At 37.3% G+C, this 22,530-nt stretch overlaps 1 protein-coding gene and 1 non-coding gene across 2 annotated transcripts; one reads left to right on the top strand and one right to left on the bottom strand.

Annotated features, from left to right (window-relative positions):
• Positions 1–19,067: 19,067 nt before the first annotated feature.
• Positions 19,068–20,462, bottom strand: LOC121211454 (ribulose bisphosphate carboxylase large chain-like). The gene is made up of 2 exons (XM_041084220.1): positions 20,339–20,462; positions 19,068–19,921 (listed from the first exon to the last, which is right to left on the bottom strand). Exons 1-2 carry the CDS (start codon positions 20,460–20,462, stop codon positions 19,176–19,178), a joined length of 870 nt encoding a protein of 289 aa, XP_040940154.1. The 3' UTR covers positions 19,068–19,175.
• A 715-nt stretch (positions 20,463–21,177) lies between these two features.
• TRNAT-GGU (transfer RNA threonine (anticodon GGU)) lies at positions 21,178–21,249 on the top strand. The gene has a single exon. It is a non-coding gene; the product is annotated as a tRNA-Thr (tRNA).
• The last annotated feature ends 1,281 nt before the right edge of the window (positions 21,250–22,530 follow it).

Raw genomic sequence — 22,530 nt, 5'->3', positions numbered from 1 at the left:
CTCTCACCTCCCAATCTCCACGGATTTGGTATACCACCAACGCTGAGTCCCCGTACACTTCTAAGATTTTGATGTTTCGTTCAATAGCTGCACGGAGTCCCATGATACAGGCCTCATATTCCACTATGTTATTGGTACAGAAGAAGTTTAACCTGGCAGTGAACGGATAATAGTTCCCTTCTGGTGATACCAATACTGCTCCAATCCCATGCCCCAAGGCATTCGATGCGTCATCAAAGCTCATCTTTCATGATTTTTCTTTTGATGACTCGCACTCTTTTTCTGTAATGCACATCAAGTCTTCATCTGGGAAATCAAATTTCAATGGCTCATAATCATCCGTTGTTCGAGTCGCTAAGAAGTTGGTTATTGCGCTTTATTTTATCGACTTTTGGCTCACATAGACAATGTCGTATTCTGGTAGTAAGATTTGCCATCGTGCCATTCTTCCTGAGAGTGCAGGTGATTCCATCATGTACTTTATTGGGTCCAGCTTTGAAATTAACCATGTTGTATGATACAACATATATTGCCTGAGTCTCCGGGCTACCCAAACCAGAGCGCAACAGTATTTTCAATGGACGAATACTTTGCCTCATATTCAGTGAACTTTTTGCTGAGGTAGTAGATCGTCTTTTCTTTCCTTCCTGACTCGTCGTGTTGCCCCAATACGTAACCCATTGAATTCTTGAACACAATCAAATATAATATCAATGGTCTTCCCGACGTTGGCGGTACTAGCACTGGAGGACTAGACAAATACTGTTTTATCTTGGCAAAAGCCACTTGGCACTCCTCGTTCCATTCTCCGGGATTATGTTTTCGAAGGAGTCGAAAGATTGGGTCGCATTGGTTGGTAAGTTGAGTGATAAATCGGGCGATGTAGTTTAATCTCCCTAGAAATCCTCTGACTTCTTTTTGCGTGCGCAAGGGTGGTAACTCTTGAATGGCTTTTATTTTATCTGGATCAACCTCGATACTTCTTTCACTGACAATGAAGCCTAGCAACTTTCCCGAGGTAACCCCAAATGTACATTTGGCCGGATTGAGCTTTAGTTGAAACTTTCTTAGTCTGTCGAATAACTTTTTCAGGTTCGTTACATGCTCTTCTTCCCCTCGGGACTTAGCAATCATATCGTCGACGTAGACCTCTATTTCTTTGTGCATCATGTCATGGAATAACATTACCATAGCCCTCTGATATGTTGCCCCAGCATTCTTTAATCCGAACGGCATCACCTTGTAGCAGAATGTTCCCCACATTGTTATGGAAGTAGTTTTCTCCATATCCTCAAGAGCCATCTTGATCTGATTATACCCCAAGAATCCATCCATGAAAGAAAACAATGAATGATTTGCTGTGTTATCCACCAACGTATCAATGTGTGGCAAGGGAAAATTATCTTTAGGACTTACTCAATTCAGGTCACGATAATCCATGCCCATTCGTACTTTACCGTCTTTCTTTAGTACCGAGACTATGTTAGCCACCCATTCTGGATATTTGGAGGCTTGTAGGAAGCCAGCATCGAATTGCTTATTGACTTCCTATTTTATCTTTAACAGCATTTCAGGTCTCATTCGTCTTAGCTTTTGTTGAATGTGTTTGTATTCTGGCTTTAATGGGAGCTTATGGACCACTACATCTTCACCCAATCCTGGCATATCCTGACATGACCATGCGAATACATATTTGTACTCGCGGAGCAAAGCAATCAAATTGTGCCTGGTGCCCCTTGAAATGGAGGTGTCAATCTTTACTTCTTGCTTCCTTTCTTCAGTTCCCAAATTTATTGTTTCAACAGATTCTTGATGAGACAAAATCTGTTTGTCTTCTTATTTCACCATTCTTAGCAAGTCAGGAGACGAGACATAGTCTTCAACATTTTCTTCGGCTTCGAATTCTCCTAAACAAACAGCCTTCTCAAAATCGATTTCAGGACTCGTAATGGGTTTGTTCATGCTGTTGATATCTGAGCACCTGAAAGTTGAATGGAAAAGGAAACTATAGAGGGGCATCCAAGTATTGGAACCAACAAACGAAATGTTATGGCATGGTATGAGGCAAATGTAAGGATAGGCTATGAAATGAGAAAATGATTATGAAATTAGTGATAATGTGAAAGATCGTGACAAAATGCATCTTCATTGATATTCATTTAAATGATAAATAGCGAATCATAAGCTCTTACAAAAGAATCCCTCTATTACTTAGGGACACACAAAAAGAATAGTGTTAATATTGAGCATTACTCTAGAGAAGATTTAGAAACTACAAGGAGCTCCACAGCAGTCCAATTGTTCAAAACAAATCCAGAAGGACAAGGGCGTATCGTTGAAACATCCTTAATTGCATCACTTCCTTTGTCAATGACATTTATACTGACATTCTGAAGACCCCTTTCAATTAATAACAGCGTGCTTCGTTGCTTATCTTGTCCAGGGTGTATCATTCCTGCAGATGTAAATGTTTTTGACAAAGGAGGGTACGTTATGGGCTCCCATTCTATTTCTCGGCCTAAGGTTCTTGTGATTCTTCTTTCCTGATCTTTCTTCCATTGTTTTCTTCTTTGACGTATGTCCAGCTAGAACCTCAAACCCTATCGGGCCTTGTGGTGTACTGGCCTTAAAGCCCTAACTATTCATTGCTAAAATTTTCCCAAACCTTTCCTCGCTCGGGCTCCTCTCCCCACAGTCAGCTTGATACCCATCTAGTATTTCTTGACAATTTTGGCTCGGGAATTTTGTTTCCCTCAGCGACGAATATGACATTGACGAATTTAAGGTATCTGAAGGAACATTCCACTGCGTCTTTGCTTACTTCAAGGTGCGGTGCATCGGCAGAGATAGATGCGACAATATCTTATTCTCCCTCGATAGTGACCAAACAGCCTTTCATGATAAACTTCACTTTTGATGGAGGGATGATGGGACTGCTCCGGCAGAATGGATCCAAGGTCTTCCCAAGAGACAATTGTAAGATGGTGTAATGTCCATGACTTAAAACTCGACATCATATATGTAGGGACCCACTTCTAGAGGGATCTCAATTTTTCCCATGACTTCTCGTCTTGTTCCATCGAATGCCCTTACTGTGGAATGGCAAAGCCTTAAATAGGACAAATCCATCGGAATCCTGGAAAGTGTGGCCAAAGGTATGACGTTGAGTGCTGATCCATTATCGATGAGCACGTTCGGTATTATATAACCCTTGTAGCGGGTTGTGATATGCAATGCTTTCACGGAGCCTCTACCATTGGGTGGTATTTCATCATCACTAAAGAAAATGAAATTATCTGCGTTTAGGTTATTCACCCATCTGTCAAGCTTCTCAATGGATATATTGTTTGCCATGTAAGCTTGATTCAACACCTTTAACAAGGCGTTCTGGTGTGGTTCTGAATTTAACAATAGAGATAATACCGAGATTCGTGCTGGCTACTTACTCAATTATTCCACGACGTTGTACTCACTGTGCTTGATAAATTTTAAGAATTCCTGTGCTTCCTCCTTGTCTACAGGCTTTTTAGCTTCTTGTTCTGGCACAGTTTCATGCTCATCTTCGGTCACGTGCATTGGTGCTTTTCCTTTCTGTTTCAAGTCACTATTCTTCTTCACTGGTTCGACCTCTTTCAAATAACATCTCCCACTACGAGTGAAATGACCTACTTCCCCAACACCTCCAGTCATGGCTTTGGGTTTTTCATCTTCAGGTGTGACGATATTGACGTCATATTTCCATGGTACTGCTTTATTGTCCTTGTAGGGGAAAGAAGATGGTACTTCGATTATCACAATTGGTTTCACCGGCTCATTCTTTGCGTCATAATAAATTATTAACGGTCGGTCGGTGCTATACAGGAAACTTGACGATTGATTGTCAGAGGCGCATATTTCAATTTCGTTGGCCTCTTCCCTTTTGTTAAGGGCCTTAATCTCCTTATTATCCATCTGGTCTTGAAACAACATTTTAAATTCCTCACACGCTTGAATGTCGTGTCCTACAATTCCATGGAAATCGCAAAAACTTTGACCTTCTTCTCCGAAAATTCTATCGGGGTGACAGAGCAATCCTTTCTTAATTAGTACCTCCCAGATTTTCTGCAGAGGCATCCTTATTTTCGAAACATATCTTCTGACTTGCCATTCGTCCTCTTTCCCCACTGCGCTCACATTCCTTCGGTATGGTTAGGGAACGGGTTCCCAGTTGCGTTACTGGTACTATCGAATCGTAGGATGCCCGCATCAATGAGTTCTTGAACTCTCCTCTTAAAGGCTAGGCAATTCTCTGTGGAATGCCCCTGGTTCCCAGCATGGTATGCACAACTAACGTTTGGATCGTACCACTTCGGGTATGGAGGCTTAATGGGTGCCATGTAATGGGGAGATATTGGTTATTTCTCCAAAAGTTTTGGGTATAATTCCCCATACGACACAGGGATAGGAGTAAATTACAGTCTCTCGGGATTGGGCCTTACTGGTCTTGGTTTGTTTCTAGGTTGGCTTTGAGTGGGTACAGTGTTTTGTGGGAATGTGGTGATGGGTCTTTGGTTGTTCGTGGTGTATACGGGGTAGGAAGGAGGTGGTGCTTGGTAGTAAGGGGTTTGATGGGGATAATAAAAATTCGGAGGTGGATAATTTCGAGGTTGGGGTGGGTTTGGATATGGATTAGGGGTATAACAGCTTCTCATTCCCACCATATGGGCTTCTGGTTCTTTCTTCTTCATGGGCGCTACCCTTCTTGAACTTTTTTGACCTTCCATTCTACCGCTCTTGATGGCATTCTCTATAAGCTCACCAGATATTACAATATCCGCAAAGTCTTTCGTAGCACTTCCCACTAGTTTGTCATAAAATGGCGCTTTTAAAGTGTTGATGAAAAGGACCGTTATCTCAGTCTTAGTCAGTGGAGGCTCCACTTGGGCCGAGATATCTCTCCACCTTTGTGCATACTGTCTAAAGGTTTCTGCTGGTTTCTTTTCCATCATTTGTAGAGTCATTCGATCAGGCACAATATTCGATACATGCTTGTACTGCTCACAGAATGCTGATGCCAAGTCCTTCCAGGATCGGACCTTTTCCCTACTAAGCTGGTTATACCACCGAAGAGCCGACCCTACTAGACTATCTTGAAAGCAATGTATGAGTAGCTTATCTTCGTTCACATAGCCGGTCATCTTCCGGTAGAACATGATGAGATGCACTTTTGGGCATCTTGTCCCATCTTACTTTTCAAAATCAGGTACCTTAAACTTCGGAGGCAGAACTAGATCGGGTACCAAACTGAGTTCTTTTGCACCTAGTACGGAGAAGACTTCAGTGCCTTCTATCACTTTGAGTCTTTCCTTTAGGCTCCTATATTTCTCATTTGCATCATAATTATCCGATTTCAACTTGGCTATCTCTACTGGATCATCCAAATCTGGAATGAGTGGATCAGCAGGACTAGCCCCCGGGTTTGATATGAACATTCCTTGCCCCAGATTAGTAGGTGGCGCAGGTCGTTGCTCCAGGCCTGTAGATTCCCATGGAGCGTACCCTCTTTGTGTTGCGTGGACGTACGGCAGAGTAAATCCTGGTGGATGGGGCGAATCCTGATCGTTATTAACCCTTGACTGTGGTTCCACAACGTCAGGATTCATAGGTCCCTTTCCTTTTACTAGAGCTGACATCATTTCTATCATCTTGGCCATTTGGTCTCTTTGTTTGAGTGATTCTTCTCGAGATCTCACCATTAAGTCTCTTGTCTCTTGCTGCGACTTGGCCAACTGCTCTTGTAATTCCCTTTGAATTCTTTCCATCCTTTCAGTCCTTTCATTGAATTCAGCCTCCATTACTCTAGCTTGTCGGTGCGTTCTATGGTTCCACAACATCAGGATTCATAGGTCCCTTTCCTTTTACTAGAGTTGACATCATTTCCATCATCTTGGCCATTTGGTCTCTTTGTTCGAGTGATTCTTCTCGAGATTTCACCATTAAGTCTCTTTTCTCTTGCTGCGACTTGGCCAACTGCTCTTTTAATTCCCTTTGAATTCTTTCCATCCTTTCAATCCTTTCATTGAATTCGGCCTCCATTACTCTAGCTTGTCGGCGCGTTCTATACGAATGACGTGGTTCCAGTATTGTGGTATTACAACTGCGAATTGTATGTTTTAACCTCAGCGAACGATTATGAGATATGCAATGAATGAATGAATGAATGAATGCATAAATGTCAAATGAATGTTAGTCATGAAAGAAATGCAAGAAGTTGGTGTTGATTTCAAGATAGCCCCTATTTAGGCATTTCATTCATCAAAAGAGTTCATTACAAAACAATTTGCCATTTTCGATTCAGCTATTACACAAACTTCCTAGCTATATCGCCATATTTCTTTACTCGTGCTAAGAACTCTGATATGTTTGATTTTCGACTTGGAGGGAATTGGCACATGAGAATTTCAGCTTCTTCCGATAATTGTACCACGTGCATGGCTACCCCACTAACTTCATTGATCAAATAGCTAAGTTGCATTTCTTTTTCTTAAAGGCCCTCTTCGTAAGCACGAACGTCTCTATCATACTGACTATTTTTTTCTTCCAAATTCTTCAAGAGAGTATCAAGCTGTTGTTGATGATCTTGCAGCATATCTTCTAAATCCCGTATCCTCTCTTTTAGTCTTAACGTTTAGATCGACTAGTCATTACCTCGGCAGACATAGCTTCATATTCGGTGTTCTTCTTCCTTAGCTCCATCATAGCCCGTGCAGTATTTTCCTCTTCTTTCTTCGCTTTTCCTTTCCAAAATTCCATCCCGCCTTTAATGTTGTTTATTTCTTCCTTCCATTCTGCCGACGACTTGCCCAACCCACTATTCTTTATTGTGTTTCTTAACTTTTTATTTTCCAGATGAAGATCTCTTAAGTCATTTCTTACGACTTCAGCCTTTTTTTGCACTTTCTCGGTTCTGGATCTTTCAATCTGAACGTCGATCTTTAATTGGTAGTTTTCCTCTTGAAGAGCACTAAGATCTCGAGACATTTTGGCCTTTTCTCGTTCAAATTCTTGTCTTGCCATTTCTAGCTCAGACGGCATTTCCTCCAAGAAAGGATTCTGGACGGTGTAGTTCGTTGACGAGATTTGCTGACAATTTACCCGTTGCTTCCTCCAGATGCCGTAATCTTGGGTGAGGGTATCAGCATATAGAGCAAATTCCATCAAATGAATTTTCTTCCAAGACTTTGTAGTGTCTTGGACCCTATTCATATACCCTTCACCCGCAAAAGCGAACTCAGACTGTGCTAATCCTCCAGTGGCGGATATGAATTGTCACGAAGAAAAATGCCTTTGGACTAATAGCGGGGCATATCCAACTCCTCCCCATAATCCGAGTAGTGGCACCCAGTCTTAATATCTGACCTTGTATAACATAACCGAAGGGCGGATCCATGGTGCTCTCTAGGTTACATCTTCAGCTCGAAGGTTCTGAAAAACTAAAACCCAATGTTCTTCGGTGACATCCTTTGGCCATTCTCTCTCAAGATAGGCTTCCAACGGGGCGAAACTTTTTGAAAACATGTGGTACGGTGTGCGCTCTACTTTCCAGAAATGGCTCAAAATCCATGCATTTAGTAACTGCGCGCATCCGATAAAGTGTCCTTTTCCCATTTTCCTACAACTGTTTAAGGATCTGAAGGTCTCGGCCAAGATAGTTGGGACAGGGTTGATTCCTTGTTTTAATCTTTCGAAGAAATCCACCACCGCAACTTCTATGTGTCCAAGGACTTTCGGGAAGACGATTAAACCGTAAATGGCCAAAGCAAATAGATTTACCCTTTTCAACATGTCAGGATGGTTCAGAACCAAATCTCGTAGGGAAGACCATGGAATGCAAATGGTTTCATTCTTCTTCTTTATCTGTTTTTTAGCCCACGCGTCAGTCATGTCTGTCAAACTCACTAACTTCTTCTTGAAGGTCATCGGCTTAGGCTCCTTCACATATACTTTATGGTATTGCGCATTTTCAACACGAAGCAAAGCAACGCACTCTTCTATAATCAGAGTCATATCTTCTTGATTGAAGGTAAAACATTGGTAAGCCGAATCCCAAAATCTGACCATGGCTTGCATCAATCGTTCGTCTACGTTGACAGCAATCAAGTTGGCTATGTCTCCATATCTCTCGGTGAAGATACCCCTAGTGTCCGAGTCCCACTGATTCCAAACCCGAACCAAATCTTCAAGGTTATTCTGGCGAACATTCACAGTTATATGCTCGGGCAGATTGGCAATACATCCCTCCACTAGACTATCCCCTTTTTCTTTCTGAGTTTTTAGAGACCAGTCCCGAACCACGGCATTCTTCTCGGTTGTTTGTATAATTAACTCTTCCATTAGAAACCCGTTTTTTTGGCAACCAAATCTCTAGTCAACACCTTCCTAATATGATGCCTATAATGCATGATGAAAAATAAAAATAAAGACAAACAACCTTAGTTAGTAATCACAACAAATATAAATTATGGAAAATCAAAATAGAAAGTGTAAATGTCAAAGAAATAAAAGGTAAGAGGAGTTTCTCCCATGTACTTATTTTGGAGACTATTAACGGACGGAGGTTTGGCATGGCTCTAATTAGGTGGCTCGTACTGTTCACTATATAATTCTAGACAGGTACTCGAATTGTTCGCACTATCGTCTACTAAGACTAGTACAAAGCTTCGGTCGTAGCCCATTATAGGCTCACGAGTTCAATTCGAGGGATCACATTTACTTATGCCTATGCGGAGGGACAAGTTAACTCACGAAAGCATAAGTCATATGTAACCCTAAAGTATTCACTAGCCTGTGCGGAGGGACGAGTTAACTCACGAAGGCATAGCGTTTACTTTCACTTAAACGGATGGAGCCCAGGTATAGAGCTCATGTTATGCAAAGATGCACGTGCACGGTGTGTGGGGGGAGAAACTCACAAACCTTTCATTTTATTTAAAAAAACTACTAAAATAAACCATAAAACTTAAAGCTGACAAATAAAAGGACAAAACGAGTTAGAAAAACATTTACAACATAATGCGAATGCGTGACTTTTTGAAAACAAAAATTTGAGGATCACGACTAAGTGTCAATTCGAACAAGGAACTTTGAAAATTTTGACAACGCGAGTTTAATTCCAGACACAACTCTCAAAAAGGTCGTCCCAGTGGAGTCGCCAGCTGTAGCGACGTAAAAATTTAGCTTGGTCGCTAATTGTGGCGATTTAGTGAAAACTTGAAAACTAAAATTTGATTTTGAAATAAAAGGGAGTCGCCACTGATCCTTTTTGTAGGTGTGATCGGACACCTAATGAATTTATTTTTAAAACAAAAAGAAGGCTGAATTTAGGTCTACGTGAAAATCTAGAGAAAAAAAAGTAGGGTTCGGGAGTCGGTTACGCGCGAGGAAGGTATTAGCACCCTCGCGACGCCCAAAATTGGTATCTAGTAAAACACGTGTTGTCTTGATTTTCAAAAATACGAGTTCAATGTAAGATTTAACCGTTATCCGATTGAAACACAAGAATTTTCAATTTTTTGAGTTTTGAGAAGGACATACCGTTTTAACACGAGTCGATTGATGTTCACCCAACATAGCGATGAAATCTATGACTTAATATTAAACTGATACGTTGCCATGATTATTGAAATTAATTAAGAAAACATGGATAAGATTTTTGAAATAATACAAAGCAAATTGATGTGAAATAAAAATAAATAAAAGAGCTAGAAATATATGGAAGCAAATAACGAATATGACAATAATATAAAAAAAACAATAACAATGCATGCGAGATTAAATGTAATAATAGTATCAAATACGAGAAAACAATGAATATACATATGCAATAATGCTATTAAGAACCTGTACGCCAAAATATATATATATAGTAATAGTGTCAAAAATGTACTATATATAGTATTTGCAATCTATACATAAAATAGTAAAAAGTATATATAACTTGTATTATTAAAATATATATAATATATATATGTATAAAATGAATATTGAAAAATGTATGTACATAGCATATATGAAAAATAATAATATAAAATAAAATAATAAGCAATAATAACGAAAATAATAGGTATAATAAATAATATAATGATATATGAAAAAATACTAATATAAAAAGTATATATACGTATAATAAAATATATGTGCTAATAATAAATGTAATAGGGATAAAAATAAAAATAAAAATAATATGTATGATAAAGTATTAAAATGTATATATATATAATATGATATATAAAAAACGTATATATAACATATAAAGGTATCTATGCGTATATAATATTTAGAAAAGAATAAATATACATAATAATATTAATAGACATATATGCCTAACATGGAGTATACTTAATGGTATATATATGTGACATGCAAATACATTAACAAAAGCAGTAATATTAAAGGCTACTAATAATACTATGTAAAATATATAATACACATATTTATAAACAATAGTAAAAAGATACGTATATATATAAAAATAATGGAAATAGTAATAAAAATGACACTAGGATAAAATAAACATTGGTAAATTATAATAATAAATATACATTAATAAGGACAATAATAGAAAATAAAATAGAAATAATATGCTACGTTAATGAGGACAATGGTAACAACAATAATAAGATTAATAATAATATTGAATATTAATAGAAAATAATCCAAAAGAAAATAATTTGGAAATAAGATGGCAAAATACTGGAAACGGACTAAATCGAATTCTAAAGACAAAATTTTAGGCAAATCTAGAATATAAAAAAAAAAGAGGGACCGAATTGAAACGCGCAACCAACGAGGAGGATTGAAGGAGAAAATATCCCACTCTCCTGAGTGCAGCGTTTCACGCTGGACTTAGATGAAATCAAGAAGAAAATTCAGGGCAAATGTAGAAATATGAAAAAAAATTAATTGCGAAGATAAAAGAAAATGGAGGGACTCGCAGCGAAATTGTTCCAAAAAATAAAAACACGTGGATCCCCTTGGTACTGGGTCAGGTCGTTTGCGGGTCAGATGAAACGGTGCCGTTTTGGCATTCAGACCGTAGGCACAAAACGGTGCCGTTTTACCATGCTATAAAAGCCAATTTTTTTTGAAAAATTTTCATTCCCTTCTTCTTTTCCAAAAAAAACTGAAAACCTCTCCTTAAAACTCTCTACAGCCTTCCCCTCTCCGGTAGAATCCCGGTCACCGGACCACCACCATCCGTTGCGCCTCGCCGGCGCCGGTCACCGCGAGCGCTGGCCAGAAGTTCAAAAGGTAGCGTTTTTTTCTTTTTTTTTTTATTTTAACAATATGTATATGTATATGTATATAAAAAGAAAGAAAAAAAAAGAAAGAGAAAAAAAGGAATCGAAAGAAGAGAAAAAGAAAAAAACGCAAACCACCTTCTGTTGTTTCTTTCTTCTTGCTTTTGGTTATCCTCTGTTTTACTGTTATTCTCTGCCTTAGTGATTTAGAGTCAATCGTTTGGTGTTTTAAAACTATGGTTTTCTCTTTGAATGGCCGAATTTGTTGTTTCATATATCCAAAAATTCCCCTCTTTTACCACTTTGATTCGGGTTTTATACCCTATTTGGTCACATTGTCTGTTTCCTTCTTGTTGCTGTTGCGTGTCCTTCTTGTTTTGCAGGTGGAGCAGGTGGTGGATGTAGCAGACGGCATAGGGTGTTGAGATGGGACGTTGTCGGCCCTGAGGGCAAGTGGGGGCTGATTAGGGTTAGGGTGGTTAGGGTGTTGGGTATGGGTTAATGGGTTTCTGAATTGGGTTTAAATGGATTAAGGGGTTTAGGGCATTGTTATGTATTTGGGCCCGGGTCATTTATAAAGTAAATGGGTCAGGGGTATTGAGTTTAATTTGTAAAGGTTTAACATCGGGCCTGGGCAATTTGGGCTTATACACTAACCACTATATAATTTTATGTTACCTGAGCTATCCACCATAATAAGTTGATATTAAGTTGGATGTTGAAAAAAGTAATTGACATTTCCCCCATTCTTTTACCTTAATTTTATTTTGAAGTATTCACTTGTTTTGTTTTTCAATCCCCTAGGAATAAAAAGCAAAAATCCAATTTTATATGTGAAAATATTTCATGGATACCTTAGGAATATATGATCCATAAATATCTCAAAAGAGTAATATTTATTTGGAAGCACTCAAGATATAGACTAAGCTAGCTAGCTGTCAACCTTCAAAAAAGTTCAATTTTATTTGCTATCGGTTTCAATTTCCAATAAATGCCAAATCCCAAGCATGAAATATACATGAGGGGCTACGTAACCAAAGGCCAACTGGCCCTTCATAAGGTGACCTACAGCTTTTAAAATTTAAAGTCTTTGCTAAATTCTGTCGAGAAGGATTTATTTGAATTTTATATGATAGTAACAAGTGAATTTGAAAAAGATTAGATATGAAGTGGAATATGCATTATTATTGACAAACTAGTATGAAATAAATTAGATATGGCTGAAACTATTATGTTGAACCCATAGTTGTTCTGATTTATTATTGATAAACTAGTATGATTCCCTATCCGCATTGGGCTATTATTTTTGGACCAAATTATAAACTAAACATTTGAATTATACCAATTGAATTAAATCAAAATCAAAATAATTATTTTATATTGAATTATGATTATGGTTCTTTTATCATGTTTAAATTTAAGATTTATTATCTATACTTTAATTCGATATAATTCAATTCTTCTACATAATATCATTAGTTAGTCAAAATAGTTGATATCCTTAATTAGTTCGGTTAAATTGTTGAGGTTGGATTTTTTTGTTAAGAAATACTTATTCCAACTTCATGCATAAATATATTTTTGTGTTATAAATGTGTTTTTAATAGAAATTTTATGACCTCCCCAACCCAACCTAAACATTAGGCCCGAATTTAGGAGATTACATCGGCCACCGAGATGACGTGATACGATTGGAGTTTATAAAACAGTCAACTTAAAATATTTATTTATGTTAGAATAAAATTCAGTCTATTTTTAGAAAAGCTGACAAGTTATATAAAAAAAACATTTTAGTTTAACTTCCCTAAGTAACCGTGATCTCTTTAGGAAAACTTACTTAATTTTTTCATTTATTTGTTACTCATTGTTTATTTATAAATTAGAAGCGGAAAGTGATTTTTAACTTAGTTTTAATAAAACCTATATTTCATGCTTAATTAATTAAAAATAATATTTTAAATCAAGTTAAATGTCATGCGCGCTAAATTAAACCAAAATCTAAGTCTCATGCCACAATTCAAAAATAAAGTCATACAATCTCCGAATAATGAATTATCAAATAATAATTTTAAAATATTTATATGAAAAAATAGATTCGAACCGAGCCCCTCTAAATGTCGCGTTCACGTCCTAACCTGGTGGGTTATTTGAAAAGATGGAAATTAAAAATGGAGTGAGCTATGAAACTCAGTGTGAGTTTCATTACAAGCAAAACTAGTGCAAACAATTTATAAGTCATACTAAATAATAGCACATAGAATAATTGAGGATAACTAGAAAATCAGAGTATTAGTTTTTTAGATTAAACAATCAATAGTATCTCAAAAATCATAATAGCAATTTCAGAATATCGGTATTTCAATTCACTCAACAATTTATACAAAATTATGAATATGTCATCACAGAAAATCCAGTTTGTGTGCACATGATTTATAAATGCCATAAAGTTCTAGTTTAACAGAAAATATCATACTCCTCTGCTACACACCACACTATGAGTTCCCTAGAACTAATCCAACTTTATATCTCTGGGTTGTGGACAAACCACCGTAGATTTACAGTAACTGTCACTTGTTGTAGGTGCACAATATATTTGCAAATTAACTACCACTTGGTTCATGATCGAACCACATATTTACAGTTACTGCCACTTGTTGTGAGTGCACAACATATTTACAGATTAAACAAACTACCACTTGGTTCATTATCAAACCACACTATTTGCAGTTACTGCCACTTGTTGTGAGTACACAACATGTTTGCAGATTAAACAAACTAACACTTGGTTCATAATCGAACCACACTATTTATAGATTAAACTATCACTCTTCCTCCGTACATATCATCCCAACCCATGCAATGCAATGCGACACGCTTTGAAATAGAATAAGTCAACACTAGCAATACTTACGCTTAACATGTATTTGATTCATCACTTGCAATTAACATGCTTTAACATTTATTTCAATAGGTTGGTGCATTATTAACACTAACAGATTATTTGTTTCCAATGTCAATAACACTCGCAGCGAAATTGTTCCAAAAAATAAAAACATACGGATCCCCTTGGTACTGGGTCGGGTCGTTTGCGGGTCAGATGAAACGATGCCGTTTTGGCGTTCAGACCCTAGGCACAAAACTGTGCCGTTTTACCATGCTATAAAAGCCAAATTTTTTTGAAAAATTTTCATTCCCTTCTTCTTTTCCAAAAAAAACTGAAAACCTCTTCTTAAAACTCTCTCCAGCCTTCCCCTCTCCAGTAGAATCCCGGTCACCGGACCACTGCCATCCGTCGCGCCGTCGCCATGGGGTGTTACGATGGGACGTTGTCGGCGCTGAGGGCAAGTGGGGGCTAATTAGGGTTAGGGTGGTTAGGGTGTTGGGTATGGGTTAGTGGGCTAGGTTGGTTTAGGTTAGTAGGTATGGGTTAGTGGGTTTCTGAATTGGGTTCAAATGGGTTAAGAGGTTTAGGGCATTGTTATGTATTTGGGCCCGGGTCATTTATAAAGTAAATGGGTCAGGGGTATTGGGTTTAATTTGTAAAGGTTTAACATCGGGCCCGGGAAATTTGGGCTTATACAGCTGCCCCTCTTTGCTCATTGTCGTACAACGGGAATAGAGCAAAGACTTTTAAGGAAGACCAAAATTGCCCGGTCTTGCTGGATTTTGACTTGCTTTAGAGCTCTTCTTTTCCAAGTAGTCTCATTCCAGTCCATCGCATCTTGTGGCTTTGGTTCAATCCACTGTATCTTCTGACATATGCCTTGTAGCTTCAATCTATTCAAATGTAACTTCAAGGATATGAGATTTGTGGTTTCGATATGCTTCACTTGTAAGTTTAGAAAGATAAGATCTATGGCTTCAATCTGCTCTTCTATTGCTTCAGTGAGATAGGGTTTGTGGTCTTCTCTTCTGTAACTTTAGAAAAGCAAGATCTGATATCTTCGATCAGCTCCACTGCAACTTCAGGGAGACAAGACTTGCAACTTTGACCTGCTCCACTGCAACTTCAGGGAGGCCAAATTTGGTGTCTTCAATCAACTTCAATCTTTATTCTTTACTCGGCATGTGATCTTGAGCTCAACTCATTTCTCACAATATGAATTGACTCTTTAAAACAGACATTAAAAACAGGAAATGACAATAACTCAACACGTGAGCCAAAGCTTAACTCACCTCTCGCAATATGAGTTGGTCTTTGTGAAACTTAAAAGCAAATTTTGAAAATACCTCGACATGTGACCTGAGGCTCAACTCACCTCTCGCAATATGAGTTGATTTTTGAAAAGTATAAATTGAAATAAATAAAAACTGAAAATACCTCGTCATATGACCCGAGGCTCAACTCACCTCTTGCAATATGAGTTGATTTTTGAAAAACAGAAATTAAAAGCTCAACTCACCTCTCGCAATATGAGTTGATTTTTGAAAACATGAACTAAAACAGAAATTGAAAATTCCTCAGCATGTGAGCCGAGGCTCAACTCACTTCTCGCGATATGAGTTGATTTTTGAAAAGTATGAATTAAACAGAATTTGGAAATACCTCAGTGTGTGACCTGAGGTTCAACTCACCTCTCGCAATATGAGTTGATTTTCTTGAAAAGTAGAAATTGAGAAACAGAAATTGAAATTACCTCAGCGTGTCCTAAGGCTTAACTCATCTCTCGCAATATGAGTTGATTTTCAAAAAGCAGAAATTGAAAATGCCTCAACGTCTCTTGAGGCTCAACTCATTTCTCGCAATATGAGTTAAATTTTGAAAGTAGAAATAAAAATATCAAAATACCAAAACCTGTCATCTGATGGAATTCAGGTGTCTTTTCCTTTGATTCAGTACAGCTATCATCACATCTTCTTGCTCTATTGGAGTACCTGTATATGTCATGCATGATGTTATCATGATACGCGCATGTTGGTCTTAAATGCCTTTATGCCTACATGATTGTGCTATGCGTTTTGGACTTGTTTGTCATATGTCCCTTTCCGTCATGATTTTTGATGATCTGTGTTCATTGCTTTGACCCTTGACTTTCTTTTAGGCCCTGTATCCGTCCTCAAGCTTCACGAGTAATCTCCGTTTCTCAGATATCACTCTTTTGCCCCTGGTTGAACTTTGTCCTTGCTTTGAGGCTCTTGTATTTGTCAAATTTTCATCCAGGTAATGCTTAACATTTCTTTCGTTTAGAGTATGTCAATTTACTATTCATCATGTAAATAGACCACATAATGAGATGCATGAAAATGGTTAGGTAGGGGCAAAAAGGCTACCTCACATTTATTTATTTCAAATGTAGCAAACAAAGAAAGTTAATCAATGATAGTAAAAAATGTCATAAAGAGAAAAGGGGTCGCACTCAATGAATACAAATGTTCTAGATATTCAACGCATGAACTCTTCTACGTTCCTTAATCAGGAATCTTTTTGAGTATGGCTTCTTGCGTAGAAGATTTCGAACTTTCAAAAAATGCTTCAAATACTATAGTCTTGCTATTTGACCCACTATTCGACCATCTTGCTCTTTAAGCCCGGGTTTGCCTCATTAGAATGCCCTTTTGGGTTTTCATCCTAATCTTTTGTGTTAATCAAGACGCCCTTTTCGGGTTTTCACCTTAATCCTTTTTTTTAAGATGCCCTTTTTCGGGTTTTCATCTTGATTTTCTTTTTCTTCAAGCATAGTATTTCTTCACAGCATCCGAGTTCATTGGATTCGGTAACTCTTTCCCATCCATCTCAGTGAGAATCAAAGCTCCACCCGAGAATGCTTTCTTTACGACGTATGGTCCTTCCCAATTTGCAGCCCATTTTATGGTCCTTTTGTATTGGGAGAATATTTCTCAACACGAGTTCTCCTTCGTGGAATTCTCTTGGTCGTACTTTCTTGTCATAGGCTGCGATCATTCTCTTCTGGTACATCTGTCCGTGACAAATTGCCTTTAAACGCTTTTCTTCGATGAGGTTTAACTGGTCATATCGGGCTCGAACCCACTCTGCTTCCTCTAGTTTTGATTCTATTAAGACTCGTAGAGAGGGGATCTCAACCTCGATAGGTAGTACAGCTTCCATTCCATAGACCAGAAAGAAAGGAGTTGCTCCCGTAGATGTCCGCACAGATGTGTGATATGCGTACAAAGCAAATGGTAGCTTCTCGTGCCAGTCTTTATATGTCTCGGTCATTTTCCCAATAGTCTTCTTAATATTCTTGTTGACCGCTTCAACAGCTCCGTTCATTTTCGGGCGATAGGGTGATGACTTATGATGCTTTATTTGAAATTGTTCACACACCTCCTTCATCATCTTGTTGTTTAGATTCATGGCGTTATCTGAAATGATTCTTCCAGGCAAACCATATCAAAAAATGATTTACTTTTTCAAAAACCTACAAACTGCGGTCTTCGTCACATTGGCAAACGAAGCGGCTTCTATCCATTTTGTGAAGTAACCAATAACCACAAAAATGAACCAGTGTCCATTAGAAGCTTTTGGGGAAATTGGCTCTATAACATCCATGCCCCACATAGAAAAAGGCCACGGAGAAGTCATGACATGAAGGGGCGAAGGGGCTACATGAATCTTATCGCCATAAATTTGACATTTGTGACATTTTCTTGCAAAACTAATGCAGCCGCTTTCTATCGTCAACCAGTAATAACCGAGTCTCATAATCTTCCTAGCCATAGTAAAACCATTGGCATGTGTCCCAAAGATTCCCTCATGGACATCTTCGAGTATTTTTCTGGCTTCAATAGCATCCACGCATCTTAAGAGCACCTGATCTTTTCCTCTTTTGTACAAGATGTCCCCATCAAGAACAAATTCCGCTGCCATTCTTCTGATCATTCTTTTGTCGTTCTCATTTGCTTGTTCGGGATACCTTTGATTCTTGATATATTCTAAGATATCATGGAACCATGGCCGCCCATCTGGCTCTTTCTCAATACTGAAACAATGTGCAGAGACTTCATATATGCTCATTTGGAGAGGCATTATTTCTGTTTCTCTGTTTGCCTTGAACATTGAAGCCAAAGTGGTCAGGGCATCAGCCAGTTGGTTTTTTTCTCGCCAATTGAAAGGATCTTCTGATCAATCCAGAGATCGTTTCGATTCTATTAGTAATGAGGATTCGGAATATCACACATTGATCAATCAAAGAGAGATTCAACAACTAAAAGAAAGATCGATTCTTTGGGATCATTCCTTTCTTCAAACGGAACGAACGGAGATAGAATCAGACCGATTCACTAAGTGCCTTTCTGGATATTCCTCAATGTCCCGGCTATTCACAGAGCGTGACAAGCGGATGAATAATCATCTGCTTCCGGAAGAAATCGAAGAATTTCTTGAGAATCCTACAAGATCTATTCGTTCTTTTTTCTCTGATAGATGGTCAGAACTTCATCTGGGTTCGAACCCTACTGAGAGGTCCACTAAAGATCAGAAATTGTTGAAGAAAGAACAAGATGTTTCTTTTGTCCCTTCCAGACGATCAGAAAATAAAGAAATAGTTAATATATTCAAGATAATTACGTATTTACAAAATACCGTCTCAATTCATCCTATTTCATTAGATTCGGGATGTGATATGGTTCCAAAGGATGAACTGGGCAGTTCCAAAAAGATTTCATTCTTGAACAAAAATCCATTTTTTGATTTATTTCATCTATTCCATGACCAGAACAGGAGGGGATACACGTTACACCACGATTTTGAATTAGAAGAGAGATTTCAAGAAATGGAAGATCTATTCACTCTATCAATAACCGAGCCAGATCTGGTGTATTATAAGGGATTTGCCTTTTCTATTGATTCCTACGGATTAGATCAAAAACAATTCTTGAATGAGGTATTCAACTCCAAGGATGAATCGAAAAAGAAATCTTTATCGGCTCTACCTCCTATTTTTTATGAAGAAAATGAATCTTTTTACCTACTACTGTACCAGCGTGAATATGAGCTCCACCAGACATACGTAAAGCTTTAGCTAGTACACGAAAGTGTATACCATGATTCTTCTGTCTATCAATAACTGCGTGCATTGCGCGATGGATGTGAAGAAGTAGACCATTATCTTGGCAATAATGAGCCAAGCTAGTATTTGCAGTGAACCCACCTGTTAAGTAGTCGTGCATTACGATAGGAACTCCCAATTCTCTAGCACACACGGCCCTTTTGATCATTTCTTCACATGTACCTGTAGTAGCATTCAAGTAATGCCCTTTGATTTCACCTGTTTCAGCCTGTGATTTATAAATTGCTTCGGCACAAAATAAGAAACAGTCTCTCCAGCGCATAAATGGTTGGGAGTTCACATTCTCATCATTTTTGGTAAAATCAAGCCCGCCACGTAGATATTCATAAACTGCTCTACCATAGTTCTTAGCGGATAACCCCAATTTAGGTTTAATAGTACATCCTAATAGGGGGCGACCATACTTGTTCAATTTATCTCTTTCAACCTGAATGTCATGAGGCGGGCCTTGGAAAGTTTTAATATAAGCAGTAGGGACTCGCAGATCCTCTAGACGTAGAGCGCGCAGGGCTTTGAACCCAAATACATTACCCACAATGAAAGTAAACATGTTAGTAACAGAACCTTCTTCAAAAAGGTCTAAAGGGTAAGCTACATAACATATATATTGATCTAAAATTTAAAATATTTTGTCCGACCATAACGACCGAATTGATTATCGTCATGTATAAGGATATTAGATTCCCTGGTATAAAAGATTTTAAAATCATCATTAACCTCCCTTTTTTATTTTCTATTTCTGGATTATTATATGATGATTTTTGAACTTTCCATATACATATATAGAAATAGAAAAAGATAGACTAGAACCGACATCTCTTATGTCATGTCAATGACAATATAAAAATGGAATTGGGATCTGGATGGAATATAATGAAATAGAGCCACTTTGAGGTTCCCTGTGAAATGAGGCATGGAACGGAGCCACTACGAAGAAGTTCCGGGGGTTACGAAGGAAACTTCGAGTTCATATTGGTCATGGATTGAGAATGGGAATTGAAGACCAATCAATCGAATATTGATTAATACGTAATCGATCGAACACTACTTGAAAATGGCTCTTCTGCTCAGAAACGAAATGTTCCAAATGCTCTTGGAAATTCTTGCTCCCATTGGACCATTTGTATCTATATGCATTAGGATCCCGATTCATGGATCTCTCGGTCCGAAAAATCAAAATAAGAGGATCGAACCATTTCTTCTGACTCTTTTTCAAATTCGATAAATGTTGGTTGATCGTATATTTCATTATAGTTCTATGATTCAGAGTATCATTTCCTATTTGATCCCTTTGAATTTCATATTCGAAGTTGTGATCGGATCGATTCTTTTTAATGAATCGATTCAATACATTTCTTATGTACCCATAGGTGCTACATTGGATTTGAATCAGATTTCGGATCAATCTATCTTGATTGACTGCCTCCATTATGTTGTTGCTAGTAAATACCACTATTTTTGGTTTTGGATCTTCCAAATCATTCCCGCAGGAGATCCGGACCCATTTTTTTCTGATCTTTCGATAAAAAGATTCATTTCCTTCATAAAAAATAGGAGGTAGAGCCGATAAAGATTTCTTTTTCGATAAAATAGATTGGATCTATGTCGAATTGCTAAGGTACCTGTATTAATCAAATAAATGAATTTCGTTCTATTCTGATAAGCCAATTATGATTGGCCTTGAAACAATTCATTGCATTGATATTTATCAAACCCAATACCAATAAAACCATTTTACCCTCTACATGTTAGGTAAATTAGAATTCTCATTCCTGAGAGCTACTAGCCACTATGAGTCTATTGCATATACTTATATATATAAATAGATCTTATCCGTCTACTAATTCATTCAGTAATTGAATCGAACCGCCCTTTTAACTCAGTGGTAGAGTAACGCCATGGTGAGGCGTAAGTCATCGGTTCAAATCCGATAAAGGGCTTTTGACTTTTTTTTCATAAAACTCCTATGAAATGGTAGTATTCATATTGAATACTAGGGATGTTGTTTTTATTGGTAATAAAAACCCAACTATATATGTATAATAATTGAATTAGAAATTGTATAATTTAACTCTAATAAGTTATTATTCTAATGAGTTAGAGTAAAGTAATTCTAAAAGAAAGTTGAAATTATAATGAATAATGATAAGCCGTCTCTTGAAGCGACAAATATATATTTATATTTTGTTTTGATTTTGAATTAGATTATTCCAATCAAATCCATTGTAAAGAATTGTAAAGATTAGAAATCAACAAAATAAAAAGTAAGTGGATCTAACCCATTGAATCGTGACTATATCCACTATTCTGATATTAAAATTCGATAGAGATGAAATTGGAACAGTCGATTTCTTTTTATTTCATATTTATTTGGACTCCACAAGAATCCGTCGATATTTCCGATTCAATCTTCTTGTTCCTAGGAATAAATTAATATTCTATTCCTTTCGAGATAAAGAGAAACATTTATTTCAAGTTACAACCTAAGAGCCTTTTTCAACATCTTATCTTTCTTTGATTCCAGAACACAACAAGATCCATTTCTATCTATATATTCTATCTATTCTATAATAGATAGAAACCTAAATCAAATCATGTCTTCACATATCAAATATTTCCATATCGATACATATGACACTTTTGTTCTGCCAATGTGATGGAGAGTGAGTGCGAAAAAGAAACTTTCATTTTGAGTCTCCTATTATTTAATTTAATATTATTAAATATTGTATTAGATTGAAAAATAGGAACTTTGAATCTTTTTCTGATATACATAAAGTAAATAGAAAAAGATTCGAAGTGGATTTCTTGACCTTTGAAATGAAAAAATAGCCTCTAGAGTTTTTTTGTTTTATATTCATCTGAAGGAAGTGTTTACATAATTTTTTTCTGTCCGAAGAAATAATTCATCGAAATAATGAGTCACCATTGATATCGACACATCTAAGATCGCCAAATGTTCAGGAGTTCCTCTATTCAATCCTTTTCCTTCTTCTTGTTGCTGGATATCTCGTTCGTACACATCTTCTCTTTGTTTCCCGAGCCTATAGTGAGTTACAGATAGAGTTCGAAAAGGTCAAATCTTTGATGATTCCATCATACATGATTGAGTTGCGAAAACTTCTGGATAGGTATCCTACATCTGAACTGAATTCTTTCTGGTTAAAGAATCTCTTTCTAGTTGCTCTGGAACAATTAGGAGATTCTCTAGAAGAAATACG

Source organism: Gossypium hirsutum, chromosome A12 (assembly GCF_007990345.1).
Source record: "Gossypium hirsutum isolate 1008001.06 chromosome A12, Gossypium_hirsutum_v2.1, whole genome shotgun sequence".
Taxonomy (NCBI): domain Eukaryota; kingdom Viridiplantae; phylum Streptophyta; class Magnoliopsida; order Malvales; family Malvaceae; genus Gossypium; species Gossypium hirsutum.
The sequence above is the reverse complement of the archived record's forward strand: the minus strand, read 5'-3'. Positions and strand labels throughout refer to the sequence as shown.

Coding starts and splice junctions, on each gene's coding strand:
- LOC121211454 (XM_041084220.1), bottom strand. CDS start 20,462: ATGAATCGGGATCCTAATGCATATAGATACAAATGGTCCAATGGGAGC. Junction 19,922..20,338: donor AGTAGTGTTCGATCGATTAC/GTATTAATCAAT, acceptor TTTAAATTTTAG/ATCAATATATATGTTATGTA.